Below are 17,541 nucleotides of genomic sequence, written 5' to 3'. Positions count from 1 at the left end.
AACTATGTTAAGAAAAGAAAAAGGAAATCAGTTAACCAGTTCTAAATACTATTGTTCTCAATCTTTGTGGATTCTTCTTGGGAGAATTTGAATGAGTTTCAGGAAACAATCTGAATTACTTTTTCAAGATGATGGTGAAAAGGAAACACATTTGACATGTTTCTTAGACAGGGTTTTCAAGGATGTTCTGAAAATAAAGCATTGTTGTTGTTGTTTTTTAAATCCCCAAATTGATCATAATCTACACCAAACTCCAAAGTGCTGCAACTGACAGGGGGGTAATGGCTACCTTGTTGGACATTGCTGCTTAATAAGGTAGTATTTTTAATCTTTATAAAGGCACATGAAATACAATGAGGGCCAAATTCTGTTCTAGGAATCTGTTGCACCTAAATAACCAAGGGTGCAATTTTTGTCCCTACGTACCTGATTTTCCTCCCACTGGTGTACAGGAGTAACTCCACAGAAGTCACCAGCACTTCAGTAATGTCAAACCTCATGTAAATGAGAGAAAAATTATACCCTAATAGTCTACAGCATTTGAGCTCTTAAACTTAAAACACATATTGTGTACCATGTTTTCACAGGGATTGTTCCATAAAATAAAATGAATCCTCATGTATAGGACCATAACACAGTAATGTGTTTTTAATTTGTTTTTTTTAAACCAAATCCTGTAATTCTGCTATGAAGTTATAAAAACTTAACACTAAATAATATGTCTGATGCTGGCTACAATAGCAGTGTGTGAATTACTTCTCACAGCAGTGTGTGGCTGTCTTGGTTTTGTAGTGGACTATGCCGTGGAACAAGCTCACCAGGGGGTCTTCTTCAATCAAGGACAATGTTGCACTGCAGGCTCGCGGATTTACGTGGAAGAGTCGATCTACGAGGAGTTTGTTAGAAGAAGTGTCGAACGTGCCAAGAGGAGAGTAGTGGGGAGCCCTTTTGACCCAACTACGGAACAAGGTCCCCAGGTAACGAGTAATGCATCAGCTCTTCATGACACATGGGCACTGCATACAGAGTATGGTGGTGCCTGTTTAGCACTGTGGTTCTCATTCAAACCACAGCATGTTTTGTAGCCAATGAATGCACGACTTGTTGTGGTACACGGGGATTGAAATAACAAGCATTTTAAAAAGTATAGTTCCAAAGGGGCCAACCTTATCTGCTGCAGTGCATAAGTAGGTCTCTCCCCCTTCATGAAGAGTCACATTCACATTATATTTGAGCATACTGGCAAATTCTACAAAGTTTGCTTCATAGAATTAAAGGTAGATTCTGTCCTTAAATCTACACTGTGCACCTCCAAGCTGTGCAATGAGCACATGCAATGGAGAGGCAGACTCCCAGAAGTCTCTGCTCTAGGCTCTCATCCTTCAAAAAGTTCATAGTTCAATTGTGATTGTTGATCTCCAAAAAGGAGTGAGTTTTGAACAAAAATTAGGCAGATTTGGAAAAATATCTAAATTGCACTAAAAATTACCTATCAATACCTAATTGTAATTAACACCCCCCCCCCAGTTGGGTCATTTGTAGGACATCTGGACCTAAAGGCATGACCCATCTACCAACTGAACAAAAGGCTCAGCTTCATTAGATGGAAGGCAGTAGCAGACTTATTAGCCTCGATATCTGGGCCAGCCACTATGGCAGGACAAAGACCATCTACGGTTAATTTGGGTTACGCTATTCTTTGAGATGGGGAAGTCAATAGGAGTTGCAGGTATTTAGTACCTCTCAAGTTTGAGCCAAAGTGAGCATTTGTGAGCATGCTCGCAGACTCTTTCTGGTTTGTAGTCAAGAGTACTATCAAGCAGTAGAACTAACACGGCTTCTTCAACCTTTAAGATTGATAAGAAACAGTATAACAAGATCCTGGAACTTATCCAAAGTGGCATTACAGAAGGTGCAAAACTCGAATGTGGAGGTAAAGGACTAGGAAGAAAGGGTTTCTTCATTGAACCTACGGTGTTTTCCAATGTAACAGATGACATGCGGATTGCCAAGGAAGAGGTATCCACAAATTTCCTCTCTGGGGCATAATCATCAGAAATTTGTGTCTAAACAGGATTTAATTTATTTTATTTATTTGAGGATATAAAAGTCTTAGGGTTGGAATTTACTGCTGTAAATGGAATATGGGTCTTGCTGGGCAATGGCGTGCGTCTCAATACCCTTTAGGGGTAGAGAAGCTCTCAGCACCTCTTTGGGTAAAGAATCTGTCTTAGTTAGCCAAGTTCAAGAGCTGAGAAAAGAGAAAAGGAAGTGGATGGGATTCATTGAGTGGCTGCTCTTCCTAGGGCTCTGCTTTGGGAAAGCTCACACAGTTTTGCAGGGAGCTGGTGCCGCTAATAAATATTCCTTTTGGAATTGGTAAAGAGTAAAACAGGAAAAGGGAGACAGCTGGAAAAAATGGGGATTTTTATCCCAAAGCTGTTTTACAAATTAACCATTAATCTCTGTTGCAGATCTTTGGGCCTGTTCAAGAAATACTGAGATTTAAAACCATGGATGAAGTTATAGAGAGAGCCAACAATTCAGATTTTGGACTGGTAGCTGCTGTCTTTACAAATGACATAAACAAGGCCCTGACAGTCTCATCAGCAATGCAAGCTGGGACAGTCTGGTAAGGCAGCAGTCACCATGCATTCCTGCTGTTGGAGATAAGGAGTTTGACTCACCATTGTGCCACCCTAGTTTTCCACCCTTTCCCAGGCCCAATCTAGATATCTACTAACCGGAGAGGTAAAAGTGTTTTGTCATCACCCCACCCAGTTTACTTGTGTATTGTGCCTTCCCCCATCTTCTTTAGATTGTAAACTGCGGGCATGCTGGTAGGCCCTGCTGAAAACAAATAATAGGAAATCATCATCATCATCCTCATAAAATAAAAATAATGTCCTGTGTTGTTTTCAGAATGGAGGAACCCTGTTAGATTTTTCTGATGAACACACCAATAATAATGCAGTTGCTGATGTTAAAGTACATACATCAAGCAAACAACAGGCACCCACTGTCTCTAATCCTTAGGGACTGACAAGCTCCATTTCTGAGGGTTAACAACAGCATGTAATTTGATATGTCAGGACTGGATAAACTAAAGAGCCCAGAGGAAATCAGGTGGAAAAAGACAGTTTCAAATCTAATAGCAAAGTGTTACAAGGTGGCATTGAGGTTTGTTAAAAAAATTAACAGTTTGTTACTGAAGCTGAATTCAAGCTACTTTACTTTTTCCGTCAGCATCTGAGGAGCTGACCCTGCTCCCTTTCGAAGACAATGGGAGTTATGTCATTGTCTGCACTGGGAGCAGGATTATGCTCATAAAAGATAAACTGCTTATGTTTCTTTTAATATGTTTGAAATTACTTAGTTACTACAAATAGTTGGCTAGTGTCCTTACTTCTATGAGTTTAGTCCTCCCAACTGGATTCCAAAATACATAACTGACAATGCACCAGATTTAGCTCCTTTTCTTTTGACAGGATAAATTGTTACAATGCCTTAAATGCCCAGAGTCCTTTTGGAGGGTTCAAAATGTCTGGCAATGGGAGAGAAATGTAAGTATCATATTATTGCCTTCTAAACTTTGCTCAGATATACAAGTAAGGAAACATTAGTGAATTTTTAGAATGAAAACGATAGAGATAATCATGTACCACACTGATGAGCATGGTATGAGAAGACAGGGATACTCGTGGCTTGGTTGTATATACATTTGGCTTGCATGGCCCTATTATTTTTCCCTTGGAGATTTTGGAACAGCAAGGTTCCATTCTAAAGAGAATGGAAATTTCCAAATATCTCCCTGATCCAGGAGATTTTTCCTCAGACATATTAACTGGCAATTTTCTGGGAAGATTCTCATGTTGTCGTTGTTCTGCCATATTGCTTGCCTCCCTAGTTATAACTCTTTGTATTATTTCTGTTTCCACTGTTGTTTGCCACAGTTCCCAATACTGGACCACCTGCATGTAATTAAAGTACTATTTATCTCTTCCAGATTTAACAACGTTAAATGAAATCAGGCCTACACTAAGGCGACTCTATTAACACTTCCTAAAAAAATCCCCCTTCTGTTATGGAATATCTGTCTTCTTTCCTAATCCAGTTGGAAGTAAATGGCAGATCTCTTGGAGTGGAATCCCACCCTTAATCCTCTTCTTACCATACCTCGTTTAACATCCTACCAGTATTAAACCCTCATGGAAATAGCAAGATATTTTATCAATTGTGTATGCAGCACATTTTATTATGTTTTTGTGAATATATATGTATAACAGGCAAATTCCTGTGCAGAGGGCACATGAACCACTTAAGTCCCATTTAATCCCTGAAAATAGCTTGTGGCTGACTACACATTCAGCAGTAAAATCAAAATAAGGTCAAACACTTTCCAGCTAAATATGGTGAAGTAGATTCTGATCCATAAAATGGGCTCTATGCAGACAGATATATCTTCCCTTGTTAAGAACCACTTAGCAGAACTCATTCATGAGTCAGACTGTTCTCAGGATATCTATGCCTACACTGGAAGTGCTGCAGCTGGGCCGCAGAAGCGCTGAAGTGTAGACAGGGGTTCTTCCATCACCATACTAAATCCATCTCTCAACCCCTGGGGCTTAGGTTGGCTTAATTACATCACACAGAGTGTGAAAATTTTCAAGGCTCTGAGTAGTTAAGCCAACCTAACTCTGTGGTGTAGATCAGCCCTCAAACTGGCTAATTCTTATAATTGTCAAGTATCAGAGGGGTAGCCGTGTTAGTCTGGTTCTGTAGAAGCAGCAAAGAATCCTGTGGCACCTTATAGACTAACAGACGTTTTGCAGCATGAGCTTTCGTGGGTGAATACCCACTTCGTCGGATGCAAGCAGTGGAAATTTCCAGGGGCAGGTGTGTATATATAAGCAAGCAAGAAGCAAGCTAGAGATAACGAGGTTAGATCAATCAGGGAGGTTGAGGCCCTGTTCCAGCAGCTGAGGTGAATGGCTTGCCAATTACAGAACCAGTTTCTCCTCCCTTGGTTTTCACACCTCAGCTGCTGGAACAGGGCCTCAACCTCCCTGATTGATCTAACCTCGTTATCTCTAGCTTGCTTCTTGCTTGCTTATATATACACACCTGCCCCTGGACATTTCCACTGCTTGCATCCGAAGAAGTGGGTATTCACCCACGAAAGCTCATGCTGCAAAACGTCTGTTAGTCTATAAGGTGCCACAGGATTCTTTGCTGCTTCTTATAATTGTGAAAATATTCCAAAAACACTGAGCACAACAGAGCACACTTAGTAGTACCTTTATTGAATGGGACGACCTGTGTGAGTAAAGATATTCATGTGTATCTAGAGGGAGATTTTGGAGCACACAAAGGGCAGTTGCACAACCCAACCTTTACTGAAAATCAATGGGAGTTGGGCACTTGATTCCCATTCGTGCCTTTGAAAATCTCTCCCACAGAAAATAATGTTTAGATCTGATATAATATTTGTCTCCCCCATGAAAAGACACCTGATGACAACTCTGCTGTGAGTTATCTTTCTAGGCATTTAAGAATCCTCTGACCAGGGTCCATCATGTCTTTTATTCTCTCTCCCCGTCCCATGTGCACACATGCACACACACATTTTACCGCAGTGTCAAGGTTTCAATGTTAAAATCACAAAGTCAAGGAATGAAAACAGTGAAGGTTCTAACAATGTTAATTTTGCTATGTTGCGCATCCATGTGTTTTACTGTAAGCTTCACATGTTATTAAAAAAATAGGACTAGGAAACATTTATATAACATGTGCATCACAACTGAGTTAATATTATATTAGAGTTAGGTAATAACTGTGTCACCTTAATGTTGCATTAGCAAGGTTTGATTTGGGTTTTGCATTTCATTTCCTAAATTTTTCCGCTATTTTTTCATAGGTAGGAAAGAGTGAAAATCAATACTCGAGTGCTGCTACACCAGTTTTACACTCACTTTGCACAGGTGTACCTGATGACACAAAGTGAAAAGCTGTGGAGAATCAGACCTTACATACATATGAGATTCAGGTCTATTGTCTACTAAGGCTGCCCCTTTACAATGCTCTGGAAGTGTAAAGAGGCCTTAAAGTGGTGTTAAGTTACAGTCACATTCCTATTAAGGCCCCTTTACACCGCCAGAGTGCTGTGAAGGTGACCTCTTGTAAATGAGAATCAGGCTCATCATATTTAGTATGGCCAAATTAAATTAAAAATGACCCAAAGAAAGACTTTCTGATTTCAGTCCAAACTTTCCCAGTTCTACTTCAGCCTCATTGTCTATCGTTGAGTTAATTCGTAAGGTCTAGATTGAGGTTTTCAGCTTGGTCCTGCGTACAGGGCAATGCCCAGCTGCACTGCTCAGAAGGAGCCGAGAAGGAATATCCCTGGGTCACAGTTCCTTTCCTGATTGTCTCTTGTTCTTGGCGGGAGGGAGAGAGGGAGCATACATCATTTCACCCATTTTTGGAGTGCAGCTTACTTCCCCCCTCAAACCTGATCAGCTGATAGATGGGAATGGAATGATGGCTCTGACCACTCCCTGCGCATTGACTCCTCCATTTCCCCTCTGCAAGCATTGGGTGTGCAACATCAGCTCTCTCCTTGCTCCTAGAACTATGATCTGGTTAGGCCTGTGCATGGCCATGCACTGGGGCTTTCTTCCTACTCCGTACTTTCCTGTATGGCTATATTAGAGGTAGGGACAATCAAGATAAGGTTATAAAGGGGCATCAACTTCCTGGTAGCTCTAGGACTCCTGACATTTGTCTACCTTCTCAAATTCAAAACTGAAAAGGAAAAAAAAAAAAAAAAGGTTGTGAAGGCCCATATCACCCCCCATTGTTTTGTTTGCTAGACCAGAACAAGACAGCGGCTGGCAATTGTGGTATATAAAGGCACTGGATTCTATTCTGGCTGGGTTAACTATTGACTCAAAAATGTGTCCAAGGGGTATTTGCAGCCAAGTTTCAGCCCTACTGAATCAAGCAGAAATTTTCACACAGAGTGACTTATTAGCATTAGTTCTTCAGCTCCATGGAGCTCTCTGTGACAGCCTCTACTGAGCCATTGGAGAACGGCTCTGTGGCTCAGCTAAGTTTGATAAATGTTTTGGTCATTGTGCGGAAGACAAATCTGGGGACTTTCTGTTGCAAGTTGTGGGAGTTTGTCCAACTGAATGTGCAACTTAATTGTGAAGAATCCTCATTAGTTCATTTCCCTTCCTATACTTAGTTTCTACTAATTCATACAATGCTGACTGAAACATCAGTCTGACCGAGTTAAATATCAACTGGCTAAGTCAGGTGTAAGCTTTACTGTGCCAACAGGCATGTTGGAAGGGTTTCAAAACTGCAGGTGGGGTGGAATGACCTGATAAATATCAACATCTCTGCACAAATGAATTAACACTCCAAAGGGAGGTCAGAAGGGTCTCCCCCCGGGGAAACATTTGTGTGTAAAAATGTACACTTTGGAAGTAAATTCAGAACAGGCTATGCAACATCAGGAGCATACCCAGGGGTTTTATAGTGGACAGCCTCTGAATAATAATCCCCTCCCTGTTTTGAAAGCAACATTTATTAAAAGGGGGGTTCAGGAGAGTCCCCCTGGAATTTTCTTAATGGTGCAATTTAGGATTCCATTCTGCACTGTTGCATAAGGAAGAAGGGAAGCTCCAAATGCCAAACAAACTCACATGAAGTGCAGTTACAGGAATTCTCTAGGTTTTATTCTTACAAATAAGGAAACTAAACTCAGTGCAGCCTCTTGCAGGGAGACATAGGGTCTAAACAAGTAGCAAATGCCCCTACACTTTGAGAGCCTATGTGTGAGACTCCTAGTACCAAGCCAGGTCAAAAAGATGCTCAACTCATGTACTTAGATTGTAAACGCTCAGGGGCAGACCCTATTTTTGTGTTTCAACACAAGAGGGCCCCAATTCCTGATTAGAGCCTATAGGTGTGACTGCAATGCTAATATCAAATAATGACTTGTCAGTCACCCCAAATGTATGGAGAGGAAAGGAAACGAGCTGTTCCTGAGGGAGAAAAGGATTAGAGTCATGCAGTGTCCATGCTAGAGACTTAGCAGAATTGCCCAAGAGAGGAGCTGGGCCAGAGCCAGTTACAGAAGAATCTATTCAGTAACCAAGACAACACCAATAGCTTAATCTCCTTATTTCCCAAGCAGTGGATGTATCCAGCAGTATCCAATCCCAGGTGGATGAGAGTAACTAACCTTTAAGAGCTTATAGGCTCAGTTAAGTGTCATTGTGCCAGGGCTAAAAGGGTTTCTGGCTACTGGACATCTGGGTAGGTTGAACTCTGCAATGGAGTACGTGCTAATGCCCTAAATTCCTGCTGCTAAGTATTTCCTCAGTCTCAGCCTCTGTAACTGCTGCTACCACCCTCCCTACTCATCGGACAGGAACCAGCAGGGATAGAAGACAGGCAGGCCAGGGTTGAACACAGCTCTACTTTAGGGATATGAATAGTTCCGTTTTCCTGCAATTCACTCCTTGACTTCTCTTTGTAGAGTGCTAACACAGGTGCCAGTTGTGCTGTTCGTTCTTGGCATGTGGCTATTTTTCCTCCAGGACCTGGAAGGGATGGAGACCATCAATTCATTTTGCATGGCTCCATCAATGGACAGTGGGTGCTTCTAGTCACTACTATCCTAGACAGGATTCATAGTGGCTCCACACCTCATTACCAAACCCTGGAGCCATCCATACTCTTCCTGTCCCAAACTGGGACTTGACAGTCAGTGGTTTTAGAAGATAAAATGAACCTTAATCCAGTGTTAAATACACAATATAACGATGCAACTGTGCTTTGGTGTTCAAGTTATATCATGACTTCATCAAGTAACCTTCTACTACATATTATGGCTGGATAAGGAACTAATGCATGGACATGAGTTGATAGGCTACAATTTGTTTTCTAGGGGTGAATGTGGATTGAGAGAATATTCTGAAGTTAAAACTGTGACAATAAAGATTCCTCAAAAGAATTCCTAAGAAGATGAAGGAGCATGTTGTGCAGAACAACATGTGATGCCACCCTCAATATTCCTTATGGGACCAGCACTCAGGAATAAAAAGTGTTGTTACGCAGTATATATTTAAGATATTAAGTTACAACATATATACCAGGCACATAATTGCATACAAAATGCAAACCAACTCTGTATTGTTTCATAGCACTCCACTGGGAACTCCCTCCCCCCGTTTTTTTGTAAATCAAATCATGCAGCAAGAGTTAAAATTGCAATTGGATACTATTGAATAACTGTACCACTATAAATCTGTTAGTTACACACACAACAATCCTTTGCATACATATGCAAAAAAGGCAAGTTGTTTTAAAATCATTTTCTCAAACAAGGCTGGATTGGGCTGATATTCTTAAACGGTGCTTTGCTACAGATCTCATTTGGAGACCACCATTTTAGCCATAGACAACTGACCAAGTACCACTGATGTTCTTTAATAACCAAAAGTGAACTATTCTGAATTGGAGCCAGCCAATATGGTACATTGGCAACTTTGCAATCAGCATGATATTTTGAAGTGGTTAGACTTGGGGGAACTAATTTATTGTATGAATTACTAAATTTGGAAGGATTCTAGTTAGCAATGAGGTTTGGTTTCCATGAACACACAGAGATGGTCTGATATTCATAGTGCATCTTAACAGTTATTTTATGTCTTATTATAGGTACCAGCTCACTTATAAGATTTTTAGAAAGTTTTACCATCCTCCCACAAGTGCATGGCTGGATGGGCAGGAGATCCCAGAGGCTATACAGAACTAGTTCCGCTTTCTAGCCCCCTCACCCCCCGCCGCGTGCCATGAAATATCTGCATAGACTGACTCTGCAGGCTCCTTGGCCAGCAAACGACTCGTGATTACAGCAGATGTTTCAACTTTGGCACGTTGGGAAATTGTGATGTATTAATTAGCGTTGGAAAAACCCGCCCGACAAGCTTGATTTTACAAAAAGATGGCTTGCCTTCCTCACCCTGCCGGTGAGCCCCAGAAGAGCTTAATTGCTGCTAGTGGACTTTTCATTGATTACACTTGTGTTTTGACACAGCACCAGAATAAGAGCAGGCCTATTTAAAAGTGAGACGTTTACAGTACACTGCCACACCCGATGGTTCCAGAATCCCTCCTGATTCCCAGTTAACAAACTGAACATAAACTCAGCAGTCTTTGTCTTTTTCTTCTTTCCAGCTGCAGAGTAACACTCAAGCGCCAGTTTGGGACGGGGGGGGGGGGGGAGTGTTTTATGTTAACAACATTTATTTAAAAGTACAGTAAATATCCTACTGTAGGTACATTATGTGGAGTGTAAGGACAGAATTATAGACTCATGTGTTTAACAGTTTGTTTCCTAACCATAGGCCAAGGTGCTGAGCACTCTGGGCCCAATCCAGCAAATCATTTAGGCACTTACTTAACTTTTATGTATTGACTTCGGAGGGGTATGCCTGTGGGTGAAGTTAAGCCTGTCCTTAAATGCTTTGCTGAGTCAGGACCCAAGTGCCCAGCATCTTCCGGCATTGAACCCCAAATGCATTTTGTATTTATAATTCATGCCATTTCCTGTGTGTGGTTTTTAAGTACTATGTAACATGCTGTTATTCACAAGTGACAGTACATTCACAAACAGAGCTGAAACCAAGTATTCCTGAGTTGTTACATGTGAATGTCATGTACTCCTACTGTAGTGTATGCCAGAGTAAAATAAACATACAGCAAATAACAAATTAGTTATCTATTTAACTACAGTATAAAATGTGAAAAAGGAGATTTTATTTCTTTTCTGCTATTTACTTAAAAACAAAACAAAAACAAAAAAAGAAAAGAAACCTGTGCTAGCAATAAGCATTTATATTGTGTATTCTTCTGTATTATTTGTGTGTTTTGTATGTCTCTGTGTTATTTCAATTAAATTCAGGTAAATAATATACAGCTGCCATTTTCCCCCCCCCCAGCTTTTGTCACTGTTGCTACATTTGACGTACATGAGTTTGTGAAAACACTTTTTTGAACAATGTACCATCTGCATGTAGTCAACAAAACATTTTTTCCAATCCCTGCAAGTCTCTGTTACAGTTTATCATGTATATAGTTATGTTATTAAAAAAAGTAAAAGGATATGAAATATTTTCTATGAAGTTTTCCATTAAAAAGGTTTAGAGAAAGATTTTGTAGCCTGCGAGAGTTCTTTGTTGTTGATGGAGCCAGGAGGGAAAAAAGCATTACATTAGTGAAGGGACTGCTCTCACAGTAGCTTTATTTTCATTTGCAAAAGTGAATGAAGTAAATGGCCAATTATGCTTTTTGGAATATTTTTGCAGCTGTATGGAAAAAAAACCCTGTGAATTGTGGATCCAGGTCACAGCCAAAGTTCATCCTCGCCCTCTGTGCTCATAAAGTTTAGCTATCAGTGACAGTCTGAAATCATTTGAACCAGTGGGGCATCCTTGCAAACTGTTGCATCACAGCTTGAGTTTTGGATAAAGTTTTTTAAAAAATGATGATGACTTTACTTTCCCAATGAGTCACAGATACAAATAAATTAACACCACAATCACTTATGGACTGATATTCCATTGGCCTTTAGTCTCTAAAGCCAAAAGGGGCAGTTTGAATGTCACGGCACTTCACAAGCAGTAGAATTTGCATTCTATGGTATGTACAACTCCCCCACAAACAAGTGGACAATCCCTTAAATTCCTCACATATTTTCATTGCCCAGACCAGTGCTCCTGTTTTGAAAAATTGCCTATTTTGCTAAGATAAAATAGATATGGTTACATCACTTGGCTTGGCAGAATTCAATTTTTGTTTTTTTTAAAAATAATTTTGATGTACCATATCAATGTTTATTTTTTAAGCTTTTTAATCAATTTAAATTTTCACATTTGTGCAAAATTATGGGGTTTAAGCATTTTTTTTCAAAGCAATTTAAATTCACGGTTGTGGGAAATTCCAGGAAGGAGGTCAGACAATAATTACTTAATCCCACAGTAGATATTAAGAGTCAACAAGTTAAAAATTTAACTGTTAAAACACAAATTGTCAACATCACATATCAACAGCTATAAAGTAACGATACTTAACTCAAATGCTAACAAGTTTGCAAGCAGCATTTTTCTTACTCTACCTAGCTGTAAATTTTTATCATGATCAATGGAAATATTTTTTCAGTTTGTGTGTGTACGGTGAAATTGACGTTTCCTGACATTGAGCAATAAAAATTGAATCCCTCCACACCTAACAATTGAGAATACCTAGACTAAACAGAAAATATTGGGGTAATGTGATTTATTTAAATACATTTTTAAGGGTGACCATTATACATAGGGAACCTCTAATAGGATAGGAAAAGAGGAACCACTTGATGGGGAAGTTGTTTTATTGGAATAGCAACTAAATTGCAATATGAGAGAAAAGGACACAGTTATTGACAAATACTGGGAATCAGGAATGTTTTTAAATGTTGCAGGGCTTCATTTCCACTTACTTCAGTAGGTAACCGGCAATAATTTCCCATGGACATACATATGGACAATCGACACTTTCCGCTGTATCTCCCTATTGATGTGTGTTCTGTTAAGCTAACTATAGCAGCGTTCTGACTGCACTGTGCAGCCACAAATTGCTCACACAAGCAATGGAAAGTTGGTGTAAAGAAAAACAGAGTAGGGCCCAATCCTGTACCACTGACACCAATGGAAGTTTTGCCATTCAACATCACTGTGTGAAGAATCCAGTCCATGTAGCCCTTAATTAAAACAAGCTAAACTAACAAATGCCAAATGAGCACAGGTGCCTGCCAGAACAGTGAGAGTAAACACATTGCCACACATACTATACTGCAGAAATGCTTAGTTTTAAAAGCTGCGCAGTCAGAATTTGGAAATGATTTTGGCATTTCCATGCACAGATCTTTGGGAGGAGGCTATAAGATGAGGAACACATACTCCCCCTGCCCCCCGCCCGGGGTTTCCACACACACTAACTGGGTGGTGACAGTATTTTAATGGAAGTGACAATTTTAATAGTGCACTGTTAGTGCTAGATACTGTCTATATACATACTAAGACAGTCCCTGTCTCAAAGAGCTTAAATAGCTAAAGGGGAAATGGTGCCATAGCAAGATGAAGTGACTGCCCTAAGGGCACAGCAGCAGATCAGTGGCTGAGCTGAGAACAGGTCTCCTGAGCGATGAAGGGGGACATTAGAGAGGGGGGAAAACATATGGAGAAAGATTTTTTTTTTAAAGAAAAGCTAAATATGTTTAGCATGACAGACATAAAACCATGAACAAATACTTGAAGGACGTAACCACTGCAAAGGGAGAGGAATTACATGGTGCACATAGGGGGTCTATGTAGGAATGATTTAGTCTGAATACCAGCATGTATTTTCTAAAGAGTGAACTACAGGCTCCTGTGGATTGCATCCCAAGGAAGAGCATGGAAGCCACAGCACAGGCCTTTTAAAACTGCCCTGGAGTATTGCATTGGACACTGTACTAGATGGGAGAAACCTCAGCTGGCAGGGAGGGGAACTGGCCAAGCCAGCCAGCATCTCTAACTTAATGTAATTCTTCACATTTGTGCACCCCATCACCCACTCTAGAAGGTAAGCTATCTCTGGGCATGCCACCAAAGTAGCCACTATAGTGTATTTCATAGGCCTGATTCACTTTGGACTCACAGCTGTATACATCCACTGAAGCCACTGATGTAAAGGTGGCCTAAGTGAAGAACCAGGACCACTATATCATCTTTGTATCTGGCATTTACATTGATATTTGTAGGGTTATGTAACATGTTAATCAAAAGTTAAGTGATACACAACTACCCTGTGCATTATAGTATGATCAGCTGCTCCCGTGTGAGGCTGTGACTCGGGCGCTGCCAAGCAACAAGCAAAAGAAAAATACTTGTCCACATTTCAGCGGCTGTTTCCAAACACATTGTTTCTGTTGTGCTGGGGCCTTAGTTGTGACACTAGCTGTAATGCCCAAGGGTTCTCGCTGGAGACATTCTGGGTGAGTAAAGGACAAATGAAGTTTGTATCACTAATATAGTTCCCAGAATGTTGTTGTTACTTTCCCGTTTGCTGTTAATTAAAAATACTGTGCTATTTTGAGGCTGGGTTTCATGTGCACAGCCTCCCTAACGGGGCCTGCTAAATAAACCTGGGTTTTGCAAGAGACGCCCTCACCAGGCAGGAGTTGCTGAAGAGGCTGTGTGCGACGCCTGCTGCAGCGTTCTGAAAGAGTGTTTGTGCTGCTGGCAGGCAGTGTGTTGCCAGGATAGCTCACACATAATGCATTTGCACATCAAATGAAGCTGGCCTGCTCTAAGAGCATGGGAAAGGCCTGTGTGGAACGGCATGTGTCCTACTTCCTAAACATGTATATTTTACACTTTGCACTTGGTTATTGGCCAGATTTAAAGTACTGCAAGTTCCGCTAAGCTTGTCGTTTTGCCTTTGAAGTGGAACTGTTTGGATAATGTTTCCTTTGGCCATTTATCTATGTAGCAAAGCTGGAATCAAAAACCCAGCTGTATTGGCCACTTTAAATGTGAGATCCTTTTAAAGTATCAAGAAAACACATACAAAATTTGACCATTTTTAAAGACCTTGCTTAGCCACCGTCCTTTACCCCTGCCAATAGCCTGGTGTTATTACCAAATGTGCTTATAGCAACTCATTTCTAATGTGGCTTTTCCTGCTGTTTGGAAAAGTGCACAGCTGCATCCAGATTTCAGACAGAAATTGAAACCAGAAAGACAGTTGTGTGCAGCACGACAAATTCGCTGCCCTACAAAACTGAAACAAAACGGATTCCATTGACTCCCCCAACAAATGGAAAAGGTGGCAGTGGGTGAGCCTCCCCATGTTTTGTTTGATCCAATTGAGTCTACGAGATGGGGCTGGAATTCTCATGAGAGCAGGATGTCTCATGAGGTTTCTGCTACTTCCTGCTTTGAGTTGGGCCAAAATATCACAGAAATAGCCTCTCTCTCAGTCTTTTGGCACTTTTGTTCCATTCCCAACTGTAACCCAGTACAGAGTGTGGCAAACAATAATTAATAATACACAGAAAGTTAGCCATGGGTATTTGAACCTCACAAAGGTTCGGTGTAAGTTTTAGATGAAGAGAGGATGACAGGGAATTGTAAAGCAAACATTTTATTTTCAGGAAATTACATACTGGGGACTATGACCAGAGCATTTGTATTGTATCTGTTGGGCCAGACACTGAACTGGGGCACACAGTTAGAATGCGGCTCTTTTCTGCTTACTGCATGACTAGGGCTTTTAGGGCATATTTTGATAATAAATTGATGTACACCTAACCCAGGCCATGACAGCTGGGGGGATAATCACGTTGCCAATTCTGTTACTCTCAGACACACACAGGTCTAGCAGAGCCACCACGTAGCCATCAGCCATATTTCTCTACAGTCGTTAGCAATTATGTCCAAATATTGTTTAGAGCTAGCCTTGCAACCTAATTTGGGAGCAAGGTATAGCGCTCTCCACAGAAGGTTACACAGTCTCTCCATTCACAGAGTTATGCCTCTAATATCATCCACATGAACATCATCTACCAGTATTGCATGGAACCTAGTACTCCAGGAGTGGCGTCTGCCCCCAATGTTGCAGTTAAAAAGTCTCTCCATGACAGGTCGCTGTTTGACTTTGGAACTCCACAGGTCCTGCCCACACTGCAGTCGCCTTCCAAGGAGAACCCTCTTTTGCCAAGCAAGTCTCCATTTTGAGAAAAGCGGCAGGAGTGCCACTGGTACCACAGGATTTATGGGAATTTGATCTGTTCCCTCCCCTGGGCTCTCAGAAGGCCTTTTCAAATCTCTCACGTGCCCCTGCTTCAGAATGTTGTACTAGGAACTGTGCAATTGGAACCCAGCTCTCCCTCTCCTATTCAAAAAGACAGGCATTGAAACCTATTCTTAAGCAGGCCGCCTCCTGCCCCCATGCCAATCAGCATGGGCTGTGGCTTGAAATCTAACAGTATGGGCCAAATGTTTAAAGATAATTTCCTATTCAGGTGCACTAGATGTCACACCTTAATACAGACAGGCTGGTTTAGGGTTGCCAGGCATCTGGTTTTCATCTGGAACACCCTGTCGAAAAGGACCGGGCTGCTAAAAGGCCAGTTGGCAGCGCAGTAGGGGTAAGGCAGGGGGCATCTGCAGGGACAGCGCCTATGGGTAGAGCCCCCTAGCCCCTCCCCGTAACCCTTTCAGACATGTTTTAGCCGCCTGAGGTAAGTGCTGCCTGGCCAGAGACTGCACCCTGAACGCCCTCAACCCCTTGCCCCAGGTTGGAACCCCATCCCGCACCCTAACTCCCTCCCAGAGCCCACACCCCTCACCCCTGCCCAGTGGCGTAGCCAGGTTTTCAATGTAGGGGGAGCAAATATAAAAAAGGCGACCTCCCTTGGCTCCTCCTCTGGCTACGCCCCCTGGCTCCTCCTCTGGCCTCACCCCCTTGGCTCCTCCCATCCCTCCCCAGATTAACCCTGGGACCAGTTCAGGACTCCTGCGGGCTTCCCGGGGGTGCGGATACCTCCCCGTCCCCCTGGAGAGTCTCTCCTGCCCAGCGTGCTCTGCAGGTATCCCCCGCCGGGCTGTGCCGCCCAGCCCCACCCACGGGGTCCCGTTCCCCCTCGCCCCAGACAGTCTGACCCCCCCAGTGCAAGGCACCGGATCTCCCCCCCCCCCCCCGGCCGCTCACCTTCCGTCCTGCACCGTCGCCTGTCACCGGCCTGCTCCCGATGCTCGGCGCGCTCCATGCGGGGCTCACCAGCCAGGCGGCCTTAAAGGCGCAGGGGCCTTTTCGCCTCTCCCCGCCCGCCGCATTAGCAAGGGGCGGAGGGGGCCGGGGAGCGCTTGGCTGCCGAGCCCTGAGCCAAGGAGCCGGCCCCCTCGCTCCTCCAGCCGTGTCTGCCACCCCCCCACGGCTCTTCCGGCTGTGCTGTTGGCAGCGCCGGCCAGCAGGCGCCACTTCCTCACCTGCCGCCCTGAGGGGAAGCAGCAGCTTCCGCTGAACCCCGCTAGCTACGCTACTGCCCCTGTTCCAGCCCCGAGCCCCCTTCTGCAAACCAAAGCCCTCATCCCCAGCCCCATCCCAGAGCGCACACCTCCAGCCGGAGCCCGCACCTCCTCCCGCAACCCAACCCCCTGCCCCAGCCCTGAGCCCCCTCCTGCACTCCGAACCCCTTGGCCCCAGCCCAGAACCCCCTTCTGCACCCGAAACCCCTCATCTCCAACCTCACCCCAGAGCCTGCACCCCGCAGCCGGAGCCATCACCCCCCTCCCACACCTCAACCCCCTGCCCATCCCAGAGTCCCCCCTCCCGCACCCGGAACCCCTCATTTGTGGCCTCACCAGAGAACATGCAACCTCAGCCGGAGCACTCACCCCCTCCTGCACCCCACCCTCCTGTCCCAGCCCAGTGAAAGTGCGC

The 17,541-nt window shown here is 43.1% G+C and overlaps 1 protein-coding gene across 5 annotated transcripts in view; it reads left to right on the top strand.

Moving 5' to 3' along the window:
• The window catches only part of ALDH1A2 (aldehyde dehydrogenase 1 family member A2), a 113,438-nt gene extending 102,218 nt beyond the window's left edge, over positions 1-11,220 (top strand). For all 5 annotated transcript variants that reach the window (XM_044979126.1, XM_044979124.1, XM_044979122.1 and 2 more), the window contains exons 9-13: positions 793-977; positions 1,855-2,019; positions 2,475-2,632; positions 3,489-3,563; positions 8,963-11,220. In XM_044979126.1, coding sequence (XP_044835061.1) covers positions 793-977; positions 1,855-2,019; positions 2,475-2,632; positions 3,489-3,563; positions 8,963-9,035 — 656 coding nt within the window. In that variant the 3' untranslated portion in view covers positions 9,036-11,220. The remainder of the gene's footprint in view (positions 1-792; positions 978-1,854; positions 2,020-2,474; positions 2,633-3,488; positions 3,564-8,962) is intronic.
• Positions 11,221-17,541: the final 6,321 nt, after the last annotated feature.

This window comes from Mauremys mutica, chromosome 11, assembly GCF_020497125.1.
Source record: "Mauremys mutica isolate MM-2020 ecotype Southern chromosome 11, ASM2049712v1, whole genome shotgun sequence".
NCBI classification, from domain to species: domain Eukaryota; kingdom Metazoa; phylum Chordata; order Testudines; family Geoemydidae; genus Mauremys; species Mauremys mutica.
This window is presented reverse-complemented; position numbering and strand designations above follow the sequence as displayed.